Genomic DNA, 24,488 nt, shown 5'->3' on the forward strand with positions numbered 1-24,488 from the left:
CTCGCTGGTCCGCCTGCTGCTGCTTCCGTTGCGTCGGCACGTCAGCGTGTGCATTGCCCCCCTCCCTCCCCCTCCCTCCTCGGATACACACACACACACACACACAACGGTGCTCTTCCCGACACTGACCTCCTCTCTTCTCGCGTCTCACTCTTTTGGGACTTTCCTGAACCACCACAGTCCGGCGTCGCACCCCGTACGGTGCAGCAGGGAGGCATTGCAGAGCGCGCACGTGCACGTGTGTGTGTTTGTGCTAGTACGTCTACTAGACCGGTCTTCAGTGCGCTTCGTTTCTCGCATAGGCACACCCATGATGTTCCGTGGAACCAGTTGCGCCTTGGCGCGCAGCTTCCGCGCCAACCTCAAGTATCCCTCGCTCGTGTCGTACAACAAGCTCCCGTGGGAGGTGGTGAGTCATGACAGCACGAAGCTGCACATGCACCTCGCCCCAAATTACGAGCAACTTCTGACGCTCGCCGCGGTGACAGATGTGCCGCACTTGACGTTGGCGTCGCACCTCATCGTGCCGGAGGCGGAGCGGCTGCGTGTGATGCCCGGTGTCGTGTACCTTCTAGGTGGCCAGGCGGCTCACGAGAACCCGTCGAGCTTCACGGCGTACCGGATCGCTGATCCGACCTCGTTGCAGTACTACGGTCGCATCCACCATAACCTGGCGCCGATTCGGCGGGTGGACATGTGCGCCTCAGCTGACTTGCGACTCCTCTGCCTCGCCATGCACTTTGATGGTGTACTCACGAACACATCGGCCGGCTCCACCCTTGATGGCGTCACCACCGCATCGCAGGAGGGCCATTTTTCGCTCTTCTACTTCTTCCGCCCCAATCGGCCGGCGAACGAGCTGACGCAGCCGTTTGAGAAGTTCTACCGGCACCGCCCGTCCCTCGCCAGTTTGGACGCCTTCAACGCAGCCTCGCCTGGCAAGGCGGAGTCGTGGACACCGGTGCTACAGGTGCCGCGACGTACGGCGGAGAAGGCGAGGCTTACCCCGGCAGAGCCGTATCGCCCGCCGCAGAATTATCTGATGGGGCTGGCAGAGCGTCTCGGCGTCCGCCCTGGCAACGCTTTTGGCCGCCGATCCCTGATGTGGGGCACATGGTTCTAGTCCCTCTCCGCTGGTCTCCACACCACCGCCACCTCCTCATGGGTGGTTCCCCGGTGGATTCGTCCGGTGTCGTGGCGGCCACTCACGTGACATGCGACGCCGGCAGCGGGGTGCAGCTCTGTTGGGGTTTTTTCTGTTGTCTGTGGCAGTGGTACCGGCTCTCTTGGCGTAAGCTCTCTGTGTTTGTAGGGCGCTGGCGCTGTGGTGTTCGCAGTGGGCACGCGGCATTGCCGCACGGCGGTGGGTGCAAGAGGCATTGGCGGCTCCTCAGAGCCCCTCTTTCTTTCTCTCGCTAACCTCCCCTGACAGACAAAAAAGAAGTACGCCTCGACAAGAAACGCCCCGCTACGCATCCCCTCGTTCTGCGCCGCCTTATGAGCCCCCCCCCCCCCCCGGGAGGATACGGCGACCTCGTTGGAGGCGGCCGCGCTGACTTTGGTGAGTCACTGTAGTGAGGGTTCTGTGCCATGGCAACAGATTCACCAACCGCACATGCGGCGTGTGTAGCAGAATGTCCGGCGAAGTGGTGACGTTTCTTTTCCCAATACATGGGGCTCAGCACGAATGACTTCTGCCGCCCCTTCCGCGCTGCCTGGACCTTCGCTCTTCTCTGACATCCTCCGCACCTCCTCCGCCATCTGTATCGTGCTGCACTCACTTCACCTCCATCCTGTGTCTCCTGCGTGTGGACGCAAGTAGTGTCCCCTCGGAGAACGGAGTGCCATCTTTAGACGCGTGCGGGGCACGACGTATTGCTCGAGACACCAGCACTGCAGACAAGAAACACAGGGTAGGTCACCTGTGTTGTATCGTGTGTGCTTGTGCGTGTGTGTAGGTGTGCATCCCACTACCCACCTTTACCGGCTCTCTCCTGCTTCTGCTGTCCCCCCCTCCCCGCCCGCCCCCCACGACGCCTCTGTTACGGTTTTGTTCTCCAAAGGCAGTCGCCAGCGAGCGAAGCTGAGAGAGTTGTGGTGGCCGGTCGCGTCGGCTACGAACGGCTCTGCTTTCCACCCACCATCCATCTTCTAGATCCCTCCTGTGCCCTTGCCGGCCCCCTCAGCGCTTTCTCCGTTGGGCTCTCGTGTGCTTGACGGCGCAGCTCCGTTTCGTTTCGTCGTGGCCGTTAGATCGCCGCTACCGACGTCTCTCCCTTGGCTCGTCGCGTGCGGCGCGTTGTCTTGTTAGAGAGGGGGGGAAGTGCTCTCCCCGCACGTCTCCTGCCTCACCTCCGGCGCCGTTTACGTCTTCTACGCTTCACTTCGTTTTCTGCTGCGTGGCGTGTTGCACGTTTTACTCGTGAGCGCTCTGCCACATGCGCACCGACGCACACAAGCGTGCGTGTGCTCAAGGATCAGCGGCTTGTTCTGCGGCGCTCCGTCTGTCCCTCTCTCCCCTCGACATAGGAAGCAGGCATTGCATCCCCTTCTAGCAATGCTGTCCATGTTCAAGAATAAAAAGGGCTTCTCGGTGCTCTTCCACGGTGAGGAGGAGGCGAGAGAGTCCGACCGGGTGACGGTGTCGTCGGCACTTCCCCGCCACTCCGCCCAACTCCGTGACACCGCAGCTCGTCCGAAGAGGAGTGAAGTCGCGCAGCATCAGTGTCAGCGGTGCTTAAAGCGCTTCTCTGCGCTGGAATCTGACGACGAAACGGAGGCGACGTACCAGTGCCACCGCTGCCAATATCCTACATGTACACAGTGTCGAGAGCCGGCGGCGGGCAACCCGCCGTGGGTGTGCTGCGTCTGCAGCAGCTGCAAGTCGATGATGTGGCTCCTGGAGAGGACGAGAGCGGGGCCCATGCTGGTGACAAGGATTGTGGAATACTGCGACCCACGCGGGCAGCGGCTGATGCGGTTGATGTTCCGATTTACGTTGCAACAGTACCAGTCGCCGACGCCGCGCCCTTCGATCACGCTCGTGGGACGTGCGAGTGACGGTCGCGCTGACAGCGGTGCGCCATCCAGTTCGCGACCGGCTTCTCAGACGCCGCCCGCCCGCCCAACCTCTCAAACGTGGACGAGCTCGCGCCTGTCCGGCGAACGCAGCAGTGCCCGCCTCAGTCATGTGCCCCCGAGCTTCAGCAACGTACGCCGATCGTCACCGTGCACGCACCCCAAGCGCGCATCACTGCTGCACTCTGTACGTCGGTCGAACTCGGACGCGGCACTCGCCTTCGATGCCGACGCCGGGGCTGGTGCAGAAGACGCGGCAAAGGAAAACTCTCCTGCGGTCGAGCGCGGCGTCCGCGGCTCTGAAGTGCTGCGCCGCATCGAGGAGGCCGTCGGTGTCGTGGAGTACTCGCCCGAGTCGAAGTGGCGGATACCAGGCGACGCGGGCACAGAGGCGGAGAACAGTGAGGATCCCTTGTCGTTGCTCCCTAATGGCGGTGCGCGCTTCTCTCTGTTAGAAGACCGCTGCACCGCTGTAGCTGATATCTACAGCGCTGGAACACCCCATGTGTCGTCAGTCGGCTCGACTTTGCGGGCAGTTGTAGTGGAGTCGGAGGCGCCGTCGCTGCACACGCGTCCGAGCGGCCATGCCGCATTTCAGCGCGAAGCGCTGCAGCCGCAGCTGGCGAGCACCAACTGCGCCACAACCCCGACGGAGGGCGAGGGTGCCGTTCTGCCGGCCACCGCCGCTCCTGCGCCTGAGGCGTCGTGGAGGAAGATGACGCCTCAGGCGCAGGAGCGCTGCCGCCTGGGCCACAGCGTGAGTCCCAACTCTAGCGGCTCAGGCCGCAGCGCTAGTCCAGCACCGCGCTTTCCTACCTTCGGCCAGTTCTTGGACGAACACGTCGGCATGGGTGCCGGTGACACACACCTGCCACGCGACTCGAACGTGTTGGTGACGGTATCGCCCGAAACAGAGAACAGCGACGAGGATAGCGGTGGTGTGATCGAGCTGGGCGGCGGGCGCTGCGACGACCGCCTCGCGACCACCGGCGGCAAAGCCAACGAAGGAGTGCACACGCCGCGTGGCGTGCAGCCGCAAACTTCTCCGTCGACTGGCGGCGCCGGCTCATCGTGCTTTCGTGGCGGCCGCCGCACGAGTGGGCTGAGCGAGTTCACCCCTACTCGAGTGCTGGACATGTCGAGCGCGCGCGTCACGCTTCACCACCGCAGCTCCAGTCGTCGCCGTACCACGAGAGGAAGCGTGCAAGAGATCCACGCCCCCCATCTCTACGGTAACAGCAGTGCCAAGACCAGCACGGCAGGAAACGTACGGCGCAGCGGACAGCTGCACGACTCTCCATATATGTACGGCTTGCCGACTCAGTTCGGCCCTCACGGGAAGCCAGCGGGCCCGGTGAACGGGCAGCGGCGGCGCCAGAATGCGCCGCTGGCCACGCGTACTGCAGGCCGTGCTCTCGGCAGCGATGGTCGCCAGCGGCTGGTGCGGCAGCACTCTCGCACCGTAGCGCCGCTGCAGCGCACCGCCTCGCGCAACAACGAGCTGCAGCGGATGCCCTCACGCAACGGGGCGCTGTCTCGAACGAACTCCTCCTTCGCGCATCTGACGCGCACCGCTTCCTTGCACGGCTACGGCGCCTCCTTTGCGCGGACGAACAGCTGCACATCGCACGCCCTAGCCAGCACACCCGCCGAACGTGCTCATCTCACCGGAGGCGTTGCTGGCCGCGGACGCCTGCAGCGCACCGATTCGGCCAAACCGTCGGTCACTGGCGCAAGCTATGGTGCGGCAGCGCGTGCCGCACCGCAATGGACTGCCGCGGTGGAGCGCACGCACTTCGGCTACGGGACACCTGCTGCCACCGGCGCTTCGTCCTGGTACTCCTCTCCTCTCAAGCGAACTCTTGCGTCCTTGTCACCGCTGAAGCGCACCGCCTCGCATGTGTGCCTTCGAAGGGACGGCTCGGCGCCGTTTGGCCGCAGACCACACGTAGGGCGTTTCACGCGCTCCGCGACGACCAACGTCGTCTTTGTCCGCACAGGCTCCGCCGCAGCGGCCCGAGCCGGCGCGCCGCCTCGCCACGCCCCTGGCGCTTTCACGCGTACCGCCACCGGCACGAACCTATTCCAACGCTCGCGCGGCCACATTCATGAAGGGCCTCGTTGTCGTCCAGTGCCGACTCCACTACCGTCATCCGCAGCCGTGTGCGGCAGTGGACGTGGCGCGCCGAGGATCTGTCACCGTGTTGTGGACACCTCTCCAGTGCGGCGCGTCCCTACTGCCGCGCGCACGGCGACGCCGACGATGGGCCGCCGACGCTTCCCGACGTCGACGGCGCTCTCTCGGACCGCCACGGGGACGCGTAACTTTGAGCGTCAGCAGAGCAACGTGCCGCGTGAGCCTGCAAATCGCTCTCCTGGGGTAGTGCGGCGGACAGTCGACCCAGCGCCAGCGCTAGTCGGCGCGACGCGACGCAAGGCTGTGGGAAGCGGGCTGCACCGCACTCCATTGGCTACTGGTGCTGCCAATGCCGTCCCTGCAACGCCACGCACCCCCCGTCGGTACATCATCGCGAGTGTCTCGACGGCTGGGACGCCAGCCGCAGTGAAGGGCGGCGGATCGTACAGTGTATCGCGGCCGGTGCTGTCATCGGTCGCCAGCAGCCACGACTCGAACGCCAGCGGCGGCACGGCTGGCTATAGCAGCTACACGGGCAGCGCACATGGAGCGGCGGAGAAAGCGGGTGTTGTCGAGGCTGGGATGGGGCGGGCTAGCGGGCAGCGATGTCGCCCGCTCGTCGGAGCCACCACGGGGAAGGAAAAAGTTCCCTCGCACGTGGCAACGCTAAACCGCCGTGCGGCGGCTGCCACTGCCTCTGCCGCTGCCACTGCACACCGCAGGACTGGGAGAGCAGCGGAAGCGAGCCCCTTCACGAGACAGAACAGTCGGCTCAATTTCTGAGCGTCGCAGTGGCAGGTGTCTGTGCGCGTGCGGTTTCCTCCCTTGGTGCCTCCTCTCTCTCTTACGGACTCTCTCGCGGGACCCTCGCTGCCTCGCAGAGTCCATGCCTATAGCTCCATGTTCTCTCTCATGCTCGCGTATGTGTGCGAGAAAGTGACGATGTGCGTGCGTGTGTGTCTTTGTCCTATTCTGGTGTCTCTCTCTTCGACTTGTATAAGTATTGTAGTACGGTAGCTTTCAGCGGTGCGTCGTCTCTCCAAGACGAGCAGCGGTCCCCTGTCGTGTGTGTGGCTCTCTCTTTCTCTTTCTCTCCTTCTCGAGAGCTTCATGTTGTATGTTTCTCCGTAGACGCCACCGGTGTGAAAGTCGTCTTGTATCGATGCGCATGTGCACTCGTGCCGTGGTGCGCATGCATCGGTCGGTGCTGGATGGCACCACCCACTTGTTTTGTGTTCGAAGTCTTCCCCCGTTACCTTTTTTTGTGGCTTCGTTGAATGCCCTTGCGTTTTAGATAAGCCTTCCATGCGGAAGAAGGCTAGTGGTGCGGCGCACCAAGAGGCCCGGTGTGTGTGTGTGTGGGGGGGGGGCGTCTGACGACAGCGCGGCGGGCGATTTTCTAGATGGAGTTGCCCTGTTTCCGTCACCTGTCTTTCTTCGTTTCTGTCCTCTCCCCTCGGCACCTCCGCCGCGTCCTCGGCCTGCCCTATGTATCTGTGTCGCTTTCGTTTTTCGTTTATGGCGGTGGCACCTGTTCCCTGCCCTCCTCCCTCTCGCCGCTCGTCCGCTCACCGAGGACATTGCACATGTGGGCGGCAGAGATGGCGATGAGAGACTCATCGTCTCTCATCTCGCTCTCTCTCTCTTTTTTTTCGCTGGCCTTGGCGCAGCCCCGCTCGTGAACGGAACCCTCATCCTTTTCCCCCATCATTGTGCCGTTGTTGGATGCTGTGAAGCCGCGGAGACGAGAGAGCAATGGAAACGGCAGAGGGGGAGGGCAGGAGCGGAGTTGGGAAACGCTACCGCTTATAGAGACTACACGCGCACGCGCATGCTTTTCTGTGAAGTTGCGTGTGCGTGTACACAAGCCGAGACGCTGCCCAGTACACCCTGACCTCCAACGAGAGCGAACGTGGTCATGCATGCGCGTCGCTCTGTCAAGCGTATTTCAGTGGCTGCGCGTGTCGCTCCCTGGAAGGTGTTGTGGCTTGCGTGTTTGCTTGAGTCTTTCTTGCTTTGACTGATGTGCGCCTTCTGTCTTGTTTCACTGTACGATTCCTGCTTGCGCTCTGCATCCAGTGTCCTGCACGAAGCCAAGTGTGGGCGTAGCATCTCTCTGAGGAGAGGGCAGAGTCTTTCACCCTCCCCCTCCCGCCACCACCACCTATCGAAGACGAATGGATAATGAGCTGCACATGCGTCTTTCCTGCTCCCGACATCCGTTTTACGTACATCTCTGAGCATGACTAGGCAGTTGCAGCCGTGCTCGTTCTACCCCAGCCGCACAAGAGCTGATAAGCACAAGGTGATTCGGCACCAACGTTCCGCCCTGCTCCTCGTCATCTTCTTTACATCTCTCTTTATTTCGCGTGCCGTGTCGCACGGAGCTGCACAGTACGTTGGGGCATTAGGGTGTGTGGTGGTGGGGGGATGGAGAGGGAGGCACTGACTGCATATCTGTGTGTGCGTGTCCGTTGTTTCTTCGAGCTCATGTACTGCAGTGTTGGAACATGCTCTGATCGCATGACGGCTACTCCTTACGTACTGTCCGCCACCTGCCCATCTCTCCTCCTCTGTTTATTCGTAGCTCTTCCCCCTCCCCTCTGTGGGCCGCCCCGCGCCTGTGCAGCCGTGATGTGCCACCCCTCCCCTTCTGCGCGGCCCTCTCACATTTTCGTCGTTTGCATGCAGTCGACCGTTTCCATGGCCACCCTTCCTCTCCGCCACCCATGCGCTGGCACACACGCACGTATACGTATAGACATGTGCAGCTGTTCTGGTGAATGTCGGGTCTCGGGCAGCGCATGCTGGCTACTCCCCGCTCCGCTCGCTCACTTGCCCTCTTCCCATGCCGATCTCGGTACCCACTCGACCTCCTCTCATACCGTGTGTGTGCGTGTGCGTGTGTGTCCGTTCTCATCCATCGCTCCACGTTCTCCTCCTCCTCCTCCTCCCTCGGCACATAGCGGTGCGACGAGATCGCGGTGTGTGTGTGGGGGGGGGAGGGGGTGCACGGCAGTGCCGTCTTCTTCTCGTCCGGTGCAAGCGAGATGTTCATGCTTCCTGCCAGTGTTGTTTCTAGTAGCCGTGTACTTTGAGCAGTGCCCCACCCCCACCCTACACACACGCAGCGACGCCATGGACGGCCCCCTTCTCGCCCTCTGTCTCTCGCTAGTTCTACTGTCCGTGTCCTCAGAGTAGGTCTTGCGCCGATTGGGCGCCCTTCATGTCTGCCCCCGGCGAGCGGGAAGGACGGGTGGCCCCGCACTCTCGTGAGTGCACACACGACCACAGGCATATACGCGGATCTGTGCTCTTGCATAGAACCGGCGTGCTCTATTCCTGCCGGCGTGCGCCCCCTCTCCGCGCACGCGGCACGACCATAAACGCCCACCGGCCAGTTGTCGGATCGACCGGGGCAGCGTTCCTGGCTCGCTTCATGGCCTCCATGTCACTCTCTCATCTCTCCTCCTCCTCCCATCTCTCCTCCTCTCACGCTGGCGCAGGAAAGGTTGTATCCGACGCCCATCCACTCCCGGTTAGAGGGGCCAGTGCACGACGGATGACTCACTAGGGCGAGCGGTATGTTGGCCAGCGCTGTTTCGTATGCAGGCGTAGTCGTCGATGTCGTGGTCCATAGGCGAGCCTCGAGCAGCTCCCTCCAAGGCAACGTAGTTGCCGACGCTGCTGCAGTGGAAGCGTACGAGTGCGGGGGTGCCGAGGCGATTCTCTTGGCGAACGTGGCGGGTACACGCCTAACTAAAGGCTATTGCTCGTAGTACCTCAGCTCGCACACTGCCGCGGAACGCGGGGTAGCAGGCGGAGCGAGAGCCTCCTGCCGTCGACCCTTGCTTCTTCTACGTATGCACCCCCGTGAACCCCAGGGCCACGCAGCGCGTGCTCCATTATTTGAGCATTGCACCAATCGGGCTGCATCACCTCTCGGAGGTGTTTGGTGTGGTGGAACGTCATACAAGCCTGGGCCTGGTGTCGGGGGTGACGAAGGACGACCAGTGCCGTCTCGTGCCCTAGCCACCACAGCAGCCGCAGCCACTGCAGCTTGAGCGGGTACGGTGCTCGCCACACTTGCTCCACCCCCACGACTGTCCCGCCACTGGCACCATTGACCCGTCGTGTCTCCGCCGCATCCGACACGAAAGCCGCAGCGACCGTGCGCAGCAAGCAACGAAAAGGTTCTTCTGTCGGGCCGCTGCGCGGCAGGGGTGGGGCGGGCACCACCCGAGCAATCCCTGCTCTACCTCCGTGGTGCAGCCCGCGAGTGCATTGGTAGTGTCTGGGGGCTTGGCGTCACCGCGGCTTGGAGTGAGGAGACCGCGCTCACGCACACGTTGGCGCGGCTCGCGCGCAGTGCCGTTGGGTGCCGCGCCTTCTTTGCCAGAGCTCCTGACAGCCATCGCGCCAGCGGCGAAGGACCCTTACGCTGCCCCTCGACCTCCCCTGGAGGAAACACCGACGTCCTCATCGCTGCTGGCTGCCGAGTTAGTGCCGCTTAGTGGAGACGTAGATGCCGATGACGTGGCATCGCCGATTATGGTTGCCGCTACTGAGGAGTTGCGGGAGGTGTTATGTACACTGGCGGAGCTGCAGCGCCCTCCTACCCTCGCACTGCATGAACCCGTTCCACCCCTTCGTGTAGGCACGCGCGTTATCGCTCTCCGCCTGGGGTGCGCAGCGGTACTCCACATGGGCACTGTGCTGGCAGTCAGCTTCGATGTCACCTACGCCGTTCACTACGACGCCGACGGCGCCATCGACAAGGGTGTTCTTCACAGTGACGTGCACGTGCTCAACGCTGAGGGCGAGGGGTGATGCGCAGGGCCGACAACGACTGCGGCACCAGCGTGCGCGCGAGCGCGGCACGGAGCCGTGCACAGTACGGGGCCAAGTCATCGTAGAAGTCGCGCAGCGGCCACAGCGGGCCGTTGTCATGGCCGCCCTCGGCAGCGGCCGATAACAGGTTGCCGTCGCCGCGGCACCGGTGCCCTTGATGGAGGTGGAAGCCCTCCATGTGCTCTCGGTAGCGCCAGTGCTGGCCGGTGCCGTATTTGCGCAGCCGCATCGCTTCACCCTCTTCCGCCAACTTGATGCGACCGGGATGGGGCACATTAGCTGGAAAGACATGGCGGCACTTTATCCTTTCCTGGGAAGGCTTTGGTCAGCAGCTCTCCTTCCGGCAACTGGGTGAGATCCAGCGCGACATGTGCCTCTGCAAGCGCCGCGCGGGGTGGAGGCTGCTGTCAAAGCTTCCGGTCCAGGAGGAGAGGCATCAGCTGTCTTTTCAAGATTTCGAATACGTGCTCTTGCGCGCTGAGAATCTGCTCTAGTCGCCGTGAGACCACCACTTGTGCGCAGTCTCCTGCTCCTGTGGGAGCGCCTGTGCGGCGGCTGCGACACCCACAGCGCATATGATGTACCATACGAGAATTACCATTATTTGTTCGTACTGGTATTCTTCCGTGAGTGCGCATCTTATTCCCCCCTCTCCTCCTCCCCTACCGCTTGCTGATGCGGAACCACCTCAGCCTCATATCATACAGCGCCCAGTACCCACCCTCCGTGTGCCGGAGGACAGTGCTGGGCTGGGCGGACGCTCTGCCGGACAGGCTCGTAGCCATGCCGATCGCGTTTGTGCCAGCTCACTACGAATCATGTCTGCGATTCAAACAAGTCTAAGCAACCACCTACGGCTCTTCTGCTTGTTTAGCTGCGCTGCGGTGATGTTGAGCGCAATCCTGTGCCCAGCCTGCGCTGTGTGGCAGTAGAAGTGCAGGGGGCTGAACGACGCGAGACGGTGTTGGTTGGCCCGGTTCCTGGACATGGCCATGGGGTAGTAGAGGTGGGGTGACCAGTGGACGTGTAGGCGTGTATACGCTTGATGGCGTGCTCGAGGTGGAATAGGTGCGTTGACGAGGAGAGAACGACGTAGGATCGCTGACGGCACGCACCACTGCCCCCTCCCTCGCTGCTTCTGCGACAGCGCCCCCTACAGTTGGATGCACTCCCTCCACCTCCACCACCTCCTCTCTCATTTTCCTGCTTTTTGTGTGCCTGCGGGGTGCGGGGTGCGTGGCACGTGGGCGATGAACAACGCGCGTCTCTCGCCGCCCCTCTCGGCCTTACCTCTTGCTCGCCTCGCGCCTGGAGGGTGAGATGCCCATCGCATTGCTCGAACCTCTACACACGTCCCTTTCTTCGCGAGCTCTCTATGAGTCATGAGCGTGGAGGAGAACGTCACCTCCGCAGTAGCGGACACTTTTCGGACATGCTCGGAATTCATTGGAGCTGTCTCCGCACGCGAGATGCCGGACAACCCCAGCGTACAGCTGTGCATCCTCAGCATCGGTTTCGACGTTGAGAGTGTCATCGCGCAGCTGCTGCACCAGCGCATGGCTCGGAACAAGCCACACCGACGTGTTTACTGCGTGGTCGTCCCCGGCCGCCTTCTTCCCGGGGTGATGACACGCTTCGCCAGCGCCATTGAGCATCACCTGGCGCTGCGGCACGCGGGGGAGACATTACCGCGTCAAGCCGATGCATCTGCTGCAGCGGCGTCCCGACCGGCTCCTCCTATTCCGGTGGTTGCTGTTGAAGAGGGCACGGGCGCCAAGGAGCGCTGCGCGGTGTTTCAGCGTGGGACGGTGGTGGTTCTTACCAGTCGCTCTCTGTGCGCCGATCTACTGCACCGGCGGCTGGCGGTGGAGCTGGTTGGAATGGCTGTGCTGGCGTTGCCGCATTCACTACTGGGCAGTGGTCGACAAGAAGATGCGCTGGCGCCGCAGACGGCCTTCTGCGCTGAGCTGCTGCTGCGTAGTGGCAGCGGTGCGGCTGGCGGGCAGAGACCCCCGCCTATTGTCCTCGTCTCGGATGCGCCGGCGCTCATGCAGAGTCTTGTACAACGGCATCACTTGGGGGCGGAGCGGTTTGTGCAGCAGATGCACGTTGGCGACGTTCAGCTGTTCCCGCGATTTCGCCTGGAGCTTGTGCGGCACTTTGAGGAGCTCAGTCACACTCCGCGGCGTTCACTGACTGTGGACCGTGTTGTGGCTCCCGTATCGGCGAGCGTCTTGGCCCTGGACGACCTCCTCGCGAAGATTGTGTTGGAGACGCTGCATGAGCTGCAGCGATTGGAGCAGCAGCTTCACATGCAGAACAGCGCCAGCGGTGGCGACCGCGCCGCTGGGGCCTCGGCTGCGGGGGGTTCACACCCACACACATGGCCCTTTCCGGCTCGGTGTGCTGCCGCTGCGGCAGAAGCTGACGAGGATACCGGCGCGCTCCGCTTCCTACCGCGCTCCAGGCTCACGGCAAGTACCGTAAACGGCCATTTCGACTACAGCGGCTACCCGCGCAGCAACACGGCCAGAGGCACCGGTGCTCCGTCGTACATCCGCCACGGCTGGCGTGCAGCGACGCAGCGCGACGCCAAGGGCATTCTCTTTAGCGGCATCAGCGAGACGGCGGCTCTCTCGGTGAACGTCTCCGACCTCGACGGCGATCTCCGCGCGGTGGTGCGCTGCCACGAATCTCACTGGCCATACCGCCTCCTCACGGAAAGTCTGATCGACGTGCGGCGATTGCGCCGTGCTGCGCGTGGAACGGCGTACACATTTCTTCTCGAGTTGGAGTCCGTGCTGGAGCGTCGACTGCCGCGGCGCAGCGTCTACGGCACCGGCACAACGCCACCTGCCGCGCTGTGGACTCTCTCTTCTCACTTCCACGACGTTGTCACGGTCGCAACCCACCGCATCGGGACCGTGGTGTACAAGCGCAGCGCTGCCTCCGTCGCGCTCTCTGCTCCAACGGAAGGTGCCGCGACGCGCCCTGCGAGCTCTGCTGAGGATGGGGTCGTGGTGGTGGACAGCAGCAGCGACAGCGAGGAGGAGCGCGAGGGGCTACAGGATGTTGTCTCGATCTCTGCCGCTGCCGCGCCGCCCGGTCAGGTGGCGACCTCGGCGGGCGGGACAATGGTGCCTCAGCTCATACCCAATGCGGAGGAGTACGAAACAGATGTGGAGGTGGTGGTGCGGCTGGTGGTGAGCTGGTGTCGCACAGTGTTGCGTCGTGCCGCACGCAAAAGCAACGCCGCGACGGATGCGTCAGCGGATCGACCTACCCTCCTACTTCTTACTCTCGGCACCAACGCCGTCGCACGCTACACGGAGCGCCTCACAAACTCGCTGGAGGCTTACCAGCAACTGCAGCTTCGGCGGTTCATGCGGGTGTACCAGTTCAAGTACGGCGTGGAGTTGACCGAGCTCGTCGAGGCCCATTCGGCAGAGGCTGCGGCGTCGAAGCTGGCTACAGAGCTCTTCACCAGCGCAGAGGACGTCGATGACGCCTCCAGCGACGCAGAGGGAGACGTGGCGACGGACGAGGACAGCGGCACTGATAGCCGCAGGGATTCAAGTGCCGCTGCCTCCCTGAGGCGCCATGTGTCGAGTCGGGGCGACCGCGCCACGGCCGCCACACGGCGCGATGCAAGTCCATTGTACGCCGATGGAGTCGGTGGCAGCCAGGGGGTGATGATGAACACCGGCGCAGGCGCCTTTCACGACGCCCTCCTCTCACAGCTGCCACCGCTCATCGCCACAAACGGCGAGAGGGCAGACGTGAGGTGCGACAGTGAGCCTCGACCTGCACCACCGGCTCCTCTTGCCACGCCGCTGCTCATGCTGGAGAGGGTCAGGGAGGGGGTTGTGACGCTCTGCCCCGATTGCCGTGACGCCAACGGAAACGGCAGCGCCACCGCCACCGCTCCTTTCGAGCGGATGCCACGCGTGTTGGTGTTCGACGCATCCGCGATGTCGGCAACAGAGATGACGATGCTGCTGGATGGTTCACACGCTGCTCTGCAGCTTGATGCCCCGTCGACGGCAGCGCCGCTGATGTCTGGTGCGCCCACCAACGGCGCCCAGGGGACTGATAGCGTCAGGGCCTGCCTGCGCGTTGAGCGCGTTGTGTTGGCGCGCCAGGAGCTGGTGCTTCTCCGTCAGCTTGAGATGGCACAGGACGAGCTGCCGGCGGTGCGGCTTGCCACTATCAAGGTGCAGCTCGTCACGACCAGCCTAGCGGAGCTGGACTTCAAGAAGGCGGTGGAGGCGGAGCAGCAGGCCTTCCAGAGCCTCGCGCACACGAAAGCTACACTGACCGGGACGCTGCTCGTTGACCAGACATCGTTGCGGCAGACAGAGGAGGCGTTGGAGAGTGGCACGCAGGTGGGGCGGAGTCGTCCTGGCTCGCGCAAGGGTACGGCGGTGGGGCGATTGGCTGGCACCTTACTGTACGCGCCTGCCCTTCCGCCCCCGGCGCTGCCGCGCATTGTGTTTGATGAGCGTGAGTTCCGCTCCTCGTTGCCGTACCACCTTTACCGTCGCGGAATGGAGCTCATTCCGCTGACACTGACGACGGCCGACTACGTCCTCTCCCCTGAGTACGCGGTCGAGCGTAAGAGCGCGCAGGATTACTTCCAGTCTGTCATGTCCGGCCGCATTCAGCGTCAGCTGGCGGCGCTCGCCCGCAAGTATGCGCACCCGTTGTGTCTCATAGAGTTCCACCGAGGCATTCCGTTCCGGCTGATGCAGAGCGGCGTCTACGCCAAGACGGCGGCACTCATGGCGGCCTACCCGCGCGTCCGTCTTGTGTGGGCACGCAGTCCTGCGCACGCGGCGGGTATGCTGGTGCTCTTGAAGAAGTCCGTCGCGGTCGCCAACGTGGACCCGGCCGATCCGCTGCTCACAGGCACCTCCATTGACCCCGGTAGCGCGGCGGACGTCGGCGGCGCGGCGGTCACCGCGGCGGAGCGGGAGACGGCGCATTACGCGGCACGCGTTCTGTCCAAGTTCCCGGGCATCACCCACCAGAATGCGCCCCGTGTGATGCAGCTCTGCGGCTCGCTGATCGGACTTGCGACGATCTCGCAGGCCTCGCTGGTGGCGGTCATGGGTGAGGAGGACGCAGCGCGGCTGTACAACTTTCTCCATTCCCCCTTCCATTAGGATGTGGGCTGATGCTCTCTTCCTCGCCTCCTTTCCCAAGGGAGGATGGGGTGGCTTGGGGTGGGCGGTGGCGAGAGGGATGGAACGGATGCTCGCGGTGCACAGTGTCCAGCATCTCGCCCACATGATTTCGTGTTGCGGTGGCCACCAGCGTACACAGGCACGCAAACCACTGCGCTCTCGAGTAGCACCTCACAAGCGCGCAAAGCAGCAGAAAAATAAAAGTAAAATGATGTGTGGGCCATGACAGGAGGACCGCGGGCGAGGCGGCGGCGCTGCTGCGGTAGTTTGCCGAACTACCTCTCTGTATCCCTCCACCCCACCCCACCCACCCTCCCTCCCCTGGAGCGCACGCGCAATATCCGCTGTGGCAGGCGCGACGATGCGCAACCTTGATGCCACAGGTTAGCTGGCGGTTCTAGTCCCGAACGCAACGGCAACGTCATCATGTCATCATACCGCACTTCTCAATCTTTCTCTCCGTCTCCCCCTCCCTCTCTCTCGGATGTGTGTAGCCCAGAGGACCTCAGTCTGTCGCCACAGTCGTCAACGGACTGCACCCCTTTCCTGCCCCCCCCCCTCTCCCCGTCCCCCCACATCTTCTCCCCTTCTACTCTGTCTCTGGGGAAGGGAGCGTTCGTACACGTAGAGACGTGTACACAAGCGCGTACGCTTCCCTGTAGCACGTGGAGAGTGCAACGTGTGTGCCGTGTCTGTGCCTTGTGTGTGTATGTGTGTGTGTCTGGGGAGGACTTGTTCAACAACAACGCGATACAGGAAAACAGCAGGCTCTCTGTCTCTCCCCTCCTGCCCCTCATGCCTCGCACCTCTGCGCCCCCCTCCCTCCGACTCTCACGAACCCCCTAAGTCCGTCTCTCTCTCTCAGCAACGGCGTTGCTGTCCGCTATCACGGAGGGCAACGCAGCGCTTAGAGAGTGAGAGAAGCTCGTGCAGCCAGCAGCGTCGAGTGCTCAGCTGCTGAATCTACTGTAGCACAGACCTTGGACCGGCGGCACAGCGTGCAGCAAGACGAAGGTGCCCACGAAAGCGTCGCTCTCGATCACCCGGACGAGATGCAGCCGCGGCGCTCAAAGGTAGTTCCGGGCCCGCTCTTCTACCCGGAGCGAACGACAACGATGGTGGCTGCCAAGAGATGGCCGTCCCCGTCAGCTGCGTCGGGGTCTACCTCTGCCCCTGCGACGACACCCTCTGCTTCGTCCGAGGCACCGACACCATCAACAGCAGCGGTGGGGCAGCCCAGAAGCGGTGCTCCGCGTACACCAGTGCTCAGCGTCGCCACAGCGCCGATGCTGCCGCCGGGGGCCACCGGCACGGTCGGTGCGACGGAGGTGCTCTCTCCAAGCCTCAACGTGTACCGTGCCGGCAGCAGCGGCGTGACCCTCACCATCGCTCCCAGGACCACCGTTCTCGTGGCCGATCACGTCACGAACACCAGTGCGGTGGTGAGGTTGGAGCAAGTGGACTACAGCAAGGCGATGCGTGCGTACCGCGTGTGCCGGCAAGAGGGGGGCGTTGTAGCCGAGGAGCCATCGAAAGGCTGGCACGCTGGCTCCACGACGCCGGCGACACCGTTGCCGCCGCCGCTGACCTCGTCGCACGGGGTCTCCTCAAGCTACGCGATGAGCCCGACCGCCTTCACGGGGACTGCAAGCCCCAAAGGCCGCGCTAGCTACGCCGCCCGTGATGAAACGGCACTCGGTCACGACCGGGCGCCGTGGCGCGTTGTGTTCCTGCGGTTGTTCGGCGCTACGGATATGGTGCTGCTCACCGTCGTCGTGGCGTGCTTCCTGGTCGTGGTGTCGCGACTAAGCATGATCAAGCTCGGCCGAACAGATGGGCAGAGCGCCATGTCGTGGTCGTCTCTGTCGTGGTTGAAGGTGGCGCTGACCGCGCTCACCTCTGGACGCTCGGTGGTGGAGGAGGTTGTGGCACCGTCTGGCTTGTCGCCCGCGTCTGCTGAAGACTTGGCGCAGGGAGTCACGCGGGGGTCCCCGGCGACCTCATTGTTGACTACAGCGACCGTGATTTCGGTCCCTGGCACCAAAGGGGTGCTCTTCACGTCCTATACTCAGGCTACAGGCATCCCGGCCCTGGACACGAGCGTCACGCTCGTCCTGCTGCTCTTCTCCATTTTCCTTTTGATAAAGCGGCTCAGTTGCGCGTTGAGTCGGGTGTACGTGGAGGAGGTGCTCGTCATGCGCGGCGTTGGCCTGCAGTTCTCCGCGTACGGAATATTCAACACACTGCGGTACCGGCACTTCGTCGATCTTCTCATGCTGCGCTCACTTGTCATCCACGACGCGTTCTTCCGGTACCAGCCGATGTTCTTCCTCTCCTCGTCCGTGGAGAACAAGGCGGAGCGGATCGTGTACTTTCCTGATACGCTGCCGCGGCTGGCGGTTCTGCGTCCTGCTTTGAATGGCATTCGCGGGGTGCTCTACGGAGAGCCAGAGGAGGGGCCAAGCCTGGGGGAGCTGGAGGAGCGATGGAAGAAGTCAGCCAGTAACATTCCCGATGGCAACTTTTCTACGGAGGACAGCTTTGCCGAAGACACAGTGACGACGCCGGATGACGCATGCTCCGACGCCACAGATCGCGACGAGGATTGAAGCAGGTGTAGGTGCTAAGATTGTGTGGAGGCGTGGAGGATGAGGCGGTACAGGGCGGCGGGTGGACTTTGAGAAAAGAGAGAGGCCGTCGATTTGAGGCCTGTCCCACGTTGCTCCCTCCCTCCTTGCCATCATTCTACCGCCTCCTGCTCCTGCATTCCTTGCTCCCAACGTTTTTGTTGTATTTTCGAATTCCTCCTGGCTCTTCTGAGTCACAGGAGTACCCGCTATCTCGCGTGTGTGCGTGTGTGTATGAGGGACGCCGTGGCTCGTATTCGTCGCGTCGTTTCTCGCTGTGTCTGCGCCACGCCTCGGCTGATTTTGCTGTTTCTTGACATGTACGTGTGGCGTGTGTTACGGTAGTCTCCTCTGTCCTTGTGCTCTGCGTTGATGCGTCGTGCGTGTGTTTGCACGAGTGTGTATGTGTCCGTGTGTGTGCGTGTGTGAGGGGTGGGGTAGGTGGGTGGGTGGGCCGTTCCTGTCGGCACGTGCCACGTGCAGGGGCATGTTTCCAGCTACGTGGAATCGCAACTAGCATAGCGCAATGGTAACGATTGGGAGGGGGCGTGGGTGTGCACGACGAGGCCCTTTTCTCCTCTCCCTCCTCCCCGCCCCCCTCCCAGAAAAAAAATACACAGTGGAAGGGGCCCGTCGCTATCCGCGCGTTGCATCCGACATGAGGTGGGAATACCTCTCACGCGTCGCTGGTGCTGACGGAGTCTCCTTGTGCTTCCTTGCCGTTCCACGTTGCCCCGTACCTCGACCGTCGCGCAGCTCTCTCTCTCTCTGTGTCTGTCACTCGGTCACACTCTGCTGAGCATCGTTACCTCTTCCACCCTTCGCTCCCTTTCTTGACTCCTGTTCTCTCTACAAGTTTTGGTGGTTCTGGTGGCTTGCATGTGTTGCTCGCGAATCGCCGACGTAGACGAACACCGTTACGGTGTTGGCCCCTCCTCCCTCACTCAGCCGACCCTTCTCCCCGTCCCACCTATCCACAGTGGTCCCTCTATATCCGCTACCGCTCCTCCGCCACCCGGCTCGCCGAAGGCACACCGCAGATATCTCTCGTGGAGCCTGTGTGGGAGTGTGTGTATTTTACCGTGCCTGTTGCGCAGATACCGCTGCGTAGAAAACGCCCACCCTCCCCCAAGCACACACACACACACACACTTTCGACGAACCAGTCGCTTGGAGGTGCGCAGACTGCGGTGCCACAGAGGAAGAGAGAGGGTGTGGGTCCGCCAATGATCCGGCACCGGTGTCGAAACTGTTTTGCGGGTCGTGCACCGAAGCCTCTGTCCGTGACTGCGTGGGTGGAGCGGAGGGGTGTGTCGACTCGACAGGCCGAGCGCCTAGGACGAGCGTCGTCAAGACCAACGGCGAGCGGCACCGCCACCTCTCACGCATCACCCAGCGGTATACGCGGAGCCAGCCGTGCTGCGAGAGGTCCCGCACAGCGGGCAACGAAGCTATCGTCCCCGTCGGCTGGCGCCTCTGCCACATCCGCTACGGCGCAGTCGGCGGCCTCTTCCGGACGTGCAAAACCGCTACCGGGCCGCTTTAATCGTCTCGTGGTGCAGCTGGGCGTCTTAGTCACCGTCTACCACTACATACTGGGGGAGAGCATCAACCTTTTCCTGACGTACCTCCTCCACTCGCACCGCTTAGGGATCGGCGACACGGGCAGCTGGCTTGGCGCTGTCGGCGTGCCGGTGGACCGATTTCTGAACGTTGGCCCAACGGTGTACGGACTGCAGCTGTCGCCGCGACTAGTGCTGAATTATCTTGTGGTGAATGCCTGTATGTACCCATCGATGCCGCTCCAGCTGCGCCTGTGCATTGCGACGGCACCGATTTTGCGCGGCCCATTTCAGGTGATGGGGCGGCTGCTGGGGGTGTCGAAGAAGGCCGCCGTGCCGAAGGCACCCTCTGCAACACCATCTTGATTTGGGGATCGAGTCGTGTGTGTGTTTGTGTGTGTGTGGGGGGGGGAGATGCCGCGTGGATGAGCTCTTTGGCAGTGGTGCGCTGCGTATGCGAGGCGCCTCTGTCTTCATGTTTGTACCGGCTCGTCGTTTTGTTTTGTAGGTGAGTGTCCATGTACACTCTGTGCCTGTGTGCTCACGGCTCTTTCGATGCGCACGTCGCGCTGAAAACTTTCGACGCATGTACTGCCTCCGCCATCTGCACATCTCATTCACTTCTGCTCCCTCTCTCTCTCTCTGCATCCGCTCGCGGCGAGAGAGAGTGAGATCCGTCCCGCCGGTATCACCGCACATCTCCCCGTCATAATCGGCTTCTCCTTCCATGTCTCTGCCTCTTTCTCTGTGTGTAACCCCTTCCATCTTCACTCTCTCCTCGACACCCCTCTCTTCATCGTCACCACGCCACGCCACGTCACGGTCCACACGCGATCTCCCCCCTCCCCCTCCCCCTTCCCTTCAACGGCGCCGTTCTGGTGCCCAGAGCCTTCAGCGGAAAACACAAAGAGCATCCGATAGCGCCCTTCGTCCTCTTCTGCAATATCCACCTCTCCCGCCCCTCGCACCGACACAGGCGCACGTACACAGGCGCGATCCGTGCCGGCACCCCCGTTGCCCGCCATCGTTCACCCCCACCCCCTCTGCGTCGCAGGCGTATATTGGCAGGGGACTGACACGCTGCGGTGCGCACACAAGCGAACACACCCGACGCCACCAACACGCGTACGAAAACACATTGAAACGAAGGGATAAGGGCGTCAGACCACGTGTTGGAGGGCTGGTCTGTGCACTTTGCCGTGTAGGGGCGCTCGCGTGCGTGTCGTGCGCGTCTGTGTGTGTGTGTGTGTGCGTGTGCGCGCGTGTGTGTGTGTGTGTGTCTTCCGTCTTCCGTTTGCCAGCACCTCTTCCCTTCTCTCTTCCAGGGCTCGAAACGCGCACGCGTGTGTGGCCGCTGTGTGCGTGTAGCATCTCTCTCTCTTTCTCCTCGGCCTGGCCTTGTTTCCTGTTCTTCTCTGTTCGGTTGGTGTCTTTGTTGGTGGTGCGCGCTGTCTTCCTTTCTCTACATCGCCATCTATCTCTATCTGTACATCTCTCTCTCTCTATATATATATGTTGATATATATATATATACAGGTATATCTGTACGTCTCGATAGTTGTAGATAGAGGGGGGAAGGGAGAGATTGATTCCTCTTTTGTTGTGTGTGTTTGGTGTTGGTAGTTTTACGCTTGTGAACCAATCTCCAGTTGAGTTTTCTTTTTCCTTCCCTGTTTTGGTCTCGATGGATTGACTGCCTCTGTTCTCTCTCCCTCTCCCTCTCCCTCTCCCTCTCCCACTCTCTCGCTGTGGTATTCACTTCGACGGTGCAACATCTTCGCCGTCCTTCTCTGTCATTTGCCGTTGCTGCTCTATTTTAAGCTTTGTGCCCCTTTTCATCTTATTTTCCCGGCCCTCTCTCCTGAGCTGCTCCCAATCCCATTTGGGACATGCCGGGGTAGCCGTACTTTCTTACGCTTCTCTAGCTTCCATTGGTTCTGTATTTTGATATACACAGCTCCTCCTTCGATCCCCATTGTCTTCGGCGCAGCAGCCATAATCATTGGTCTCACCTGTTTGCCCCCCCCTCCCTCCCTCCCTCCCTCCCTACGCGATCCTTCCGTCTTTCCCTCACTCACCGACACGCTTCTTCGCATACTGCCGCCATCCTCTGTCTCTCATCGCTCTGGGCTTCGCGTGTGTTGTCGCGGTCTTCGATACACAACACAGGAGCACCCTTCCCTCCTCTGCCAAAGGCACTCGAACTTGAGCAGCGAAGCAGAGACGAAGTGGCACACAGGCAGAGGTGCAAGAGCGTCCGTGGGCACAGGAGCATCACCGGTCACCCAAAATCTGGCTCTCTGTCAATTTTTTTGTTGTTATTGTTCTTTTCCTTCTCTTCACCTCCTTTTCTCGAGCTCGTCGGCCCTTCTCAGCAAGCACTGTGACGTGGGCACGCAAAGCCTGCACAAAACACTTATCTTCGTCATCGACGCGCGCGTGCATTGGTCTGTGCCAAGGAGCTAGCAGGAGGACAGCGCGAGACACATACACACTCACACATCAATTAGATACTAACGACGCAGAGAAGGAGGACTCGAACAAGCAACAACGGCGACAACAAAAGACGTCGACGACACCGAACATAGGCCTCTCCCAGCCACTTGACTGTCTGTGCCTCAATCTCTCTCTCTCTGTGTTTGCTGTTGTGTCGTCTTGTGTCACGGTCTCTGTGCGTGTGCGTGTGTGTGTGTGTGTGTGTGTCTTGTGTTCCCTCCACCACACAGCGCTCTCTCCCCTCTCTCCTTCCCTCTTCCCTGTCCCCCTTGTATCGCGTGGGATGACTTGTCGGCTTCTTCTTTTGTGCGTGCCTTCGTTTACAGAAACGATTAGACGTTCGTGTGTTGCGTGTTCTTTCGCTCCTCTGCGAGACGTTTCCCTTTTGTTTTTTTTCCGTACGTGGGTCGTTGTCCGGCTCGCTTGTCTGTTTACTGCGGGGATCTTCTCGTGCATCTTCTCGCTGGTTCTCGCTCGCTCGCTCACTTTCGTTGCGTGCGCTCCGCATTGCATTGGACTGCCGAGGCGAGCGTCGCTGTCTTTCATCTCTGGTGTGACGTTTCGCCTCTACACTCGTTGCTCGTAGGCTACGGCAGCAGGTTTGCGTGTACCTGCGCGCGTCTTGATCGCCTACCTCACCTCCTCTTCTTTCTCCCACCTACTCTTTTCCGTCGCGTGTGTGTGTGCGTGTGTGTTTGTGTGTGTGTGTGTGTGTCTTTTCAGCTGCTGCGTGCTTTTGGTGGCCGTCTGTCTCGTCTTCTCCCCTTCACTCCCCTCCCCACTGAGTGTTTTCACTTCACTTAACGCTGCTCTCACCGCTCTTGCATCGGTTACACGCGACCTCCTCCTCCTCCTTGTTTTTTTTTCCGTGTCTGAGTGTCTGTACATGTGTATGTGTGTGTATACGTTTCTTTGCAGCCGCGGTCTTCTTTTCCGTTGCTGGTGTTGGCGCTGTTGCTGTTCTTCTTCACGTTCCCCGAGTTTGTGTGTGTTGGTGCGGCAGCGCTCGAGCCCCTCCACCACCACCCCACCCCTCCACCTCCACCCCCCGCCAACCGCTCAGCACGTCGGGCCCGTCAGAGAGTACACGGGTGCTTTCAAGGACACTTTTCTGCCGTGGCTGTGTGCCGTTGTCCTCCGTCCAACGCAACACCAGCGGCATCAGCTCGCCATCATCGCAGCTCGGTCACCGAAAGTGGCGAGCAAACGCACGTAGCCACACACCACGAAAGACACCTGACAAACAACGGCGAAGAAAAAAAAAATAAGAAAGGAACGAACAGGGGCACAAAACTCTCGAGCTGTGTCGACGAAGTTTTGCAGCGCCACCCCCGGCGCCTCTCTCCGTTTATTCGTGTGTACGTGTGCGCTTGTGTGTCCGCGCTGAGCGTCTTTCTTTGAAAGTGCACTTCTCCCTCCTCCCTAACTCTCGCATATATTTGTTTTGTCTTTCGTCTTGTGGTGCTTAGCCCACCCTCTCCTCTCCCCCTCCTCCTCCCGCTTCTTCTTTTTTGTTTGCCAGCGGCGCCCCGCCACCCCCTCTCTCTCTCTGTATCTGTCGTGCAGGCGGTTGTGCCATAAGCGTGTCTTCGCTGGATTGTGAGCCCGCTCACCTCCCCGCCACGCCGACTTCCTTCCTTCTCTTTCCGCTTTCCTTTTTCGTTAGTGCACCGTCTCCCTCGTGTTACTTGTGCGTGTGTCTTCGTGTTTTGTGTTGTGTGTCTGTTGCTCTCTCCCTCTCTCTCTCTCTGCCCCCGCTGTCTCTCTGTCACCGGCGCCCATCGACGAAATCATCGCCACCTCTGTCCGACTCGCATCACCATTTACTTTTCTGCTCGCCGCTTGCTCGCCTCTGCGTCTGGAGAGAGAGAGAGAGAGAGACGTTGTGTGCTTGTGCTTCCTGTGAGAGACCTGCGCCGCTCTTTTTCTTCTTTCATTTTTTTTTTGTCGGCTCTTCGTTGCTTCAGTACACACCTCAAGCCCCCCCCCCCTCCACACACACACGCCCTGCTTACGGCGTCACCGGACTTGTTTCGTTGTGTTTCGTTTTTTTTTGTTTTCTCTTCATCTTTGTTTTTTCTCCTTTGAAAAAGTGTTCTTGTTTTGCTTGCTGTTGCGCCGCACCGTCGATTGCCTGCGCGCTCTCCGTGTCGCCCTCGCTCTTGTCCTTGTCATCTCCGCTCACACACGCCCACACACACATATACACATATATATATATACATATATATATATATATATACATGTGTATGTGTGTGTGTGTGTATATATGATTCGTGCCTGGTCTCTCGACGAGTTCTTGTCGCTTTCCTTTCGCTCGCTCTTTTGTGTTTTCAGCCCTTTCCACTCGTTTTCCTTTGCGGTGCGTCTTCCCTCTTCACTGCACGTCGAACCGGTGCGTCGTGACGCTGTCAGATTGCATCGACGAGCACCCCCCTCCCCCCCCCGCACACACACACACGTGGACGCAGGCCCTGGACTTGAAGCACAGCCGGTCTTTTTTTTCCGTCCACATCTCGCTTGCACGCTTGTGTGTGTGTGTGTGTCTGTC

At 61.3% G+C, this 24,488-nt stretch overlaps 5 protein-coding genes and 1 pseudogene across 5 annotated transcripts, besides 1 other annotated feature; all 6 read left to right on the forward strand.

Moving 5' to 3' along the window:
• Positions 1-310: 310 nt before the first annotated feature.
• On the forward strand, positions 311-1,123 carry LMJF_08_0120 (conserved hypothetical protein; the record flags this gene model as incomplete). The annotated part of the gene is made up of 1 exon (XM_001680989.1): positions 311-1,123. The coding sequence occupies one exon, from the start codon at positions 311-313 to the stop codon at positions 1,121-1,123; it is 813 nt and encodes a 270-aa protein (XP_001681041.1).
• Positions 1,124-2,557: 1,434 nt separating this feature from the next.
• LMJF_08_0130 (conserved hypothetical protein) lies at positions 2,558-5,998 on the forward strand (the record flags this gene model as incomplete). The annotated part of the gene is made up of 1 exon (XM_001680990.1): positions 2,558-5,998. The coding sequence occupies one exon, from the start codon at positions 2,558-2,560 to the stop codon at positions 5,996-5,998; it is 3,441 nt and encodes a 1,146-aa protein (XP_001681042.1).
• A 2,801-nt stretch (positions 5,999-8,799) lies between these two features.
• LMJF_08_0135 lies at positions 8,800-10,042 on the forward strand (annotated as a pseudogene).
• Positions 8,800-10,042: a sequence feature.
• Positions 10,043-11,448: 1,406 nt separating this feature from the next.
• LMJF_08_0140 (putative DNA repair protein) lies at positions 11,449-15,231 on the forward strand (the record flags this gene model as incomplete). The annotated part of the gene is made up of 1 exon (XM_001680991.1): positions 11,449-15,231. One exon carries the CDS (start codon positions 11,449-11,451, stop codon positions 15,229-15,231), a length of 3,783 nt encoding a protein of 1,260 aa, XP_001681043.1.
• Positions 15,232-16,538: 1,307 nt separating this feature from the next.
• On the forward strand, positions 16,539-17,861 carry LMJF_08_0150 (conserved hypothetical protein; the record flags this gene model as incomplete). The annotated part of the gene is made up of 1 exon (XM_001680992.1): positions 16,539-17,861. The coding sequence occupies one exon, from the start codon at positions 16,539-16,541 to the stop codon at positions 17,859-17,861; it is 1,323 nt and encodes a 440-aa protein (XP_001681044.1).
• Positions 17,862-19,105: 1,244 nt separating this feature from the next.
• LMJF_08_0160 (conserved hypothetical protein) lies at positions 19,106-19,807 on the forward strand (the record flags this gene model as incomplete). The annotated part of the gene is made up of 1 exon (XM_001680993.1): positions 19,106-19,807. The coding sequence occupies one exon, from the start codon at positions 19,106-19,108 to the stop codon at positions 19,805-19,807; it is 702 nt and encodes a 233-aa protein (XP_001681045.1).
• Between the last annotated feature and the right edge of the window lie 4,681 nt (positions 19,808-24,488).

Source organism: Leishmania major, chromosome 8 (assembly GCF_000002725.2).
Source record: "Leishmania major strain Friedlin complete genome, chromosome 8".
NCBI classification, from domain to species: Eukaryota; Euglenozoa; class Kinetoplastea; order Trypanosomatida; family Trypanosomatidae; genus Leishmania; species Leishmania major.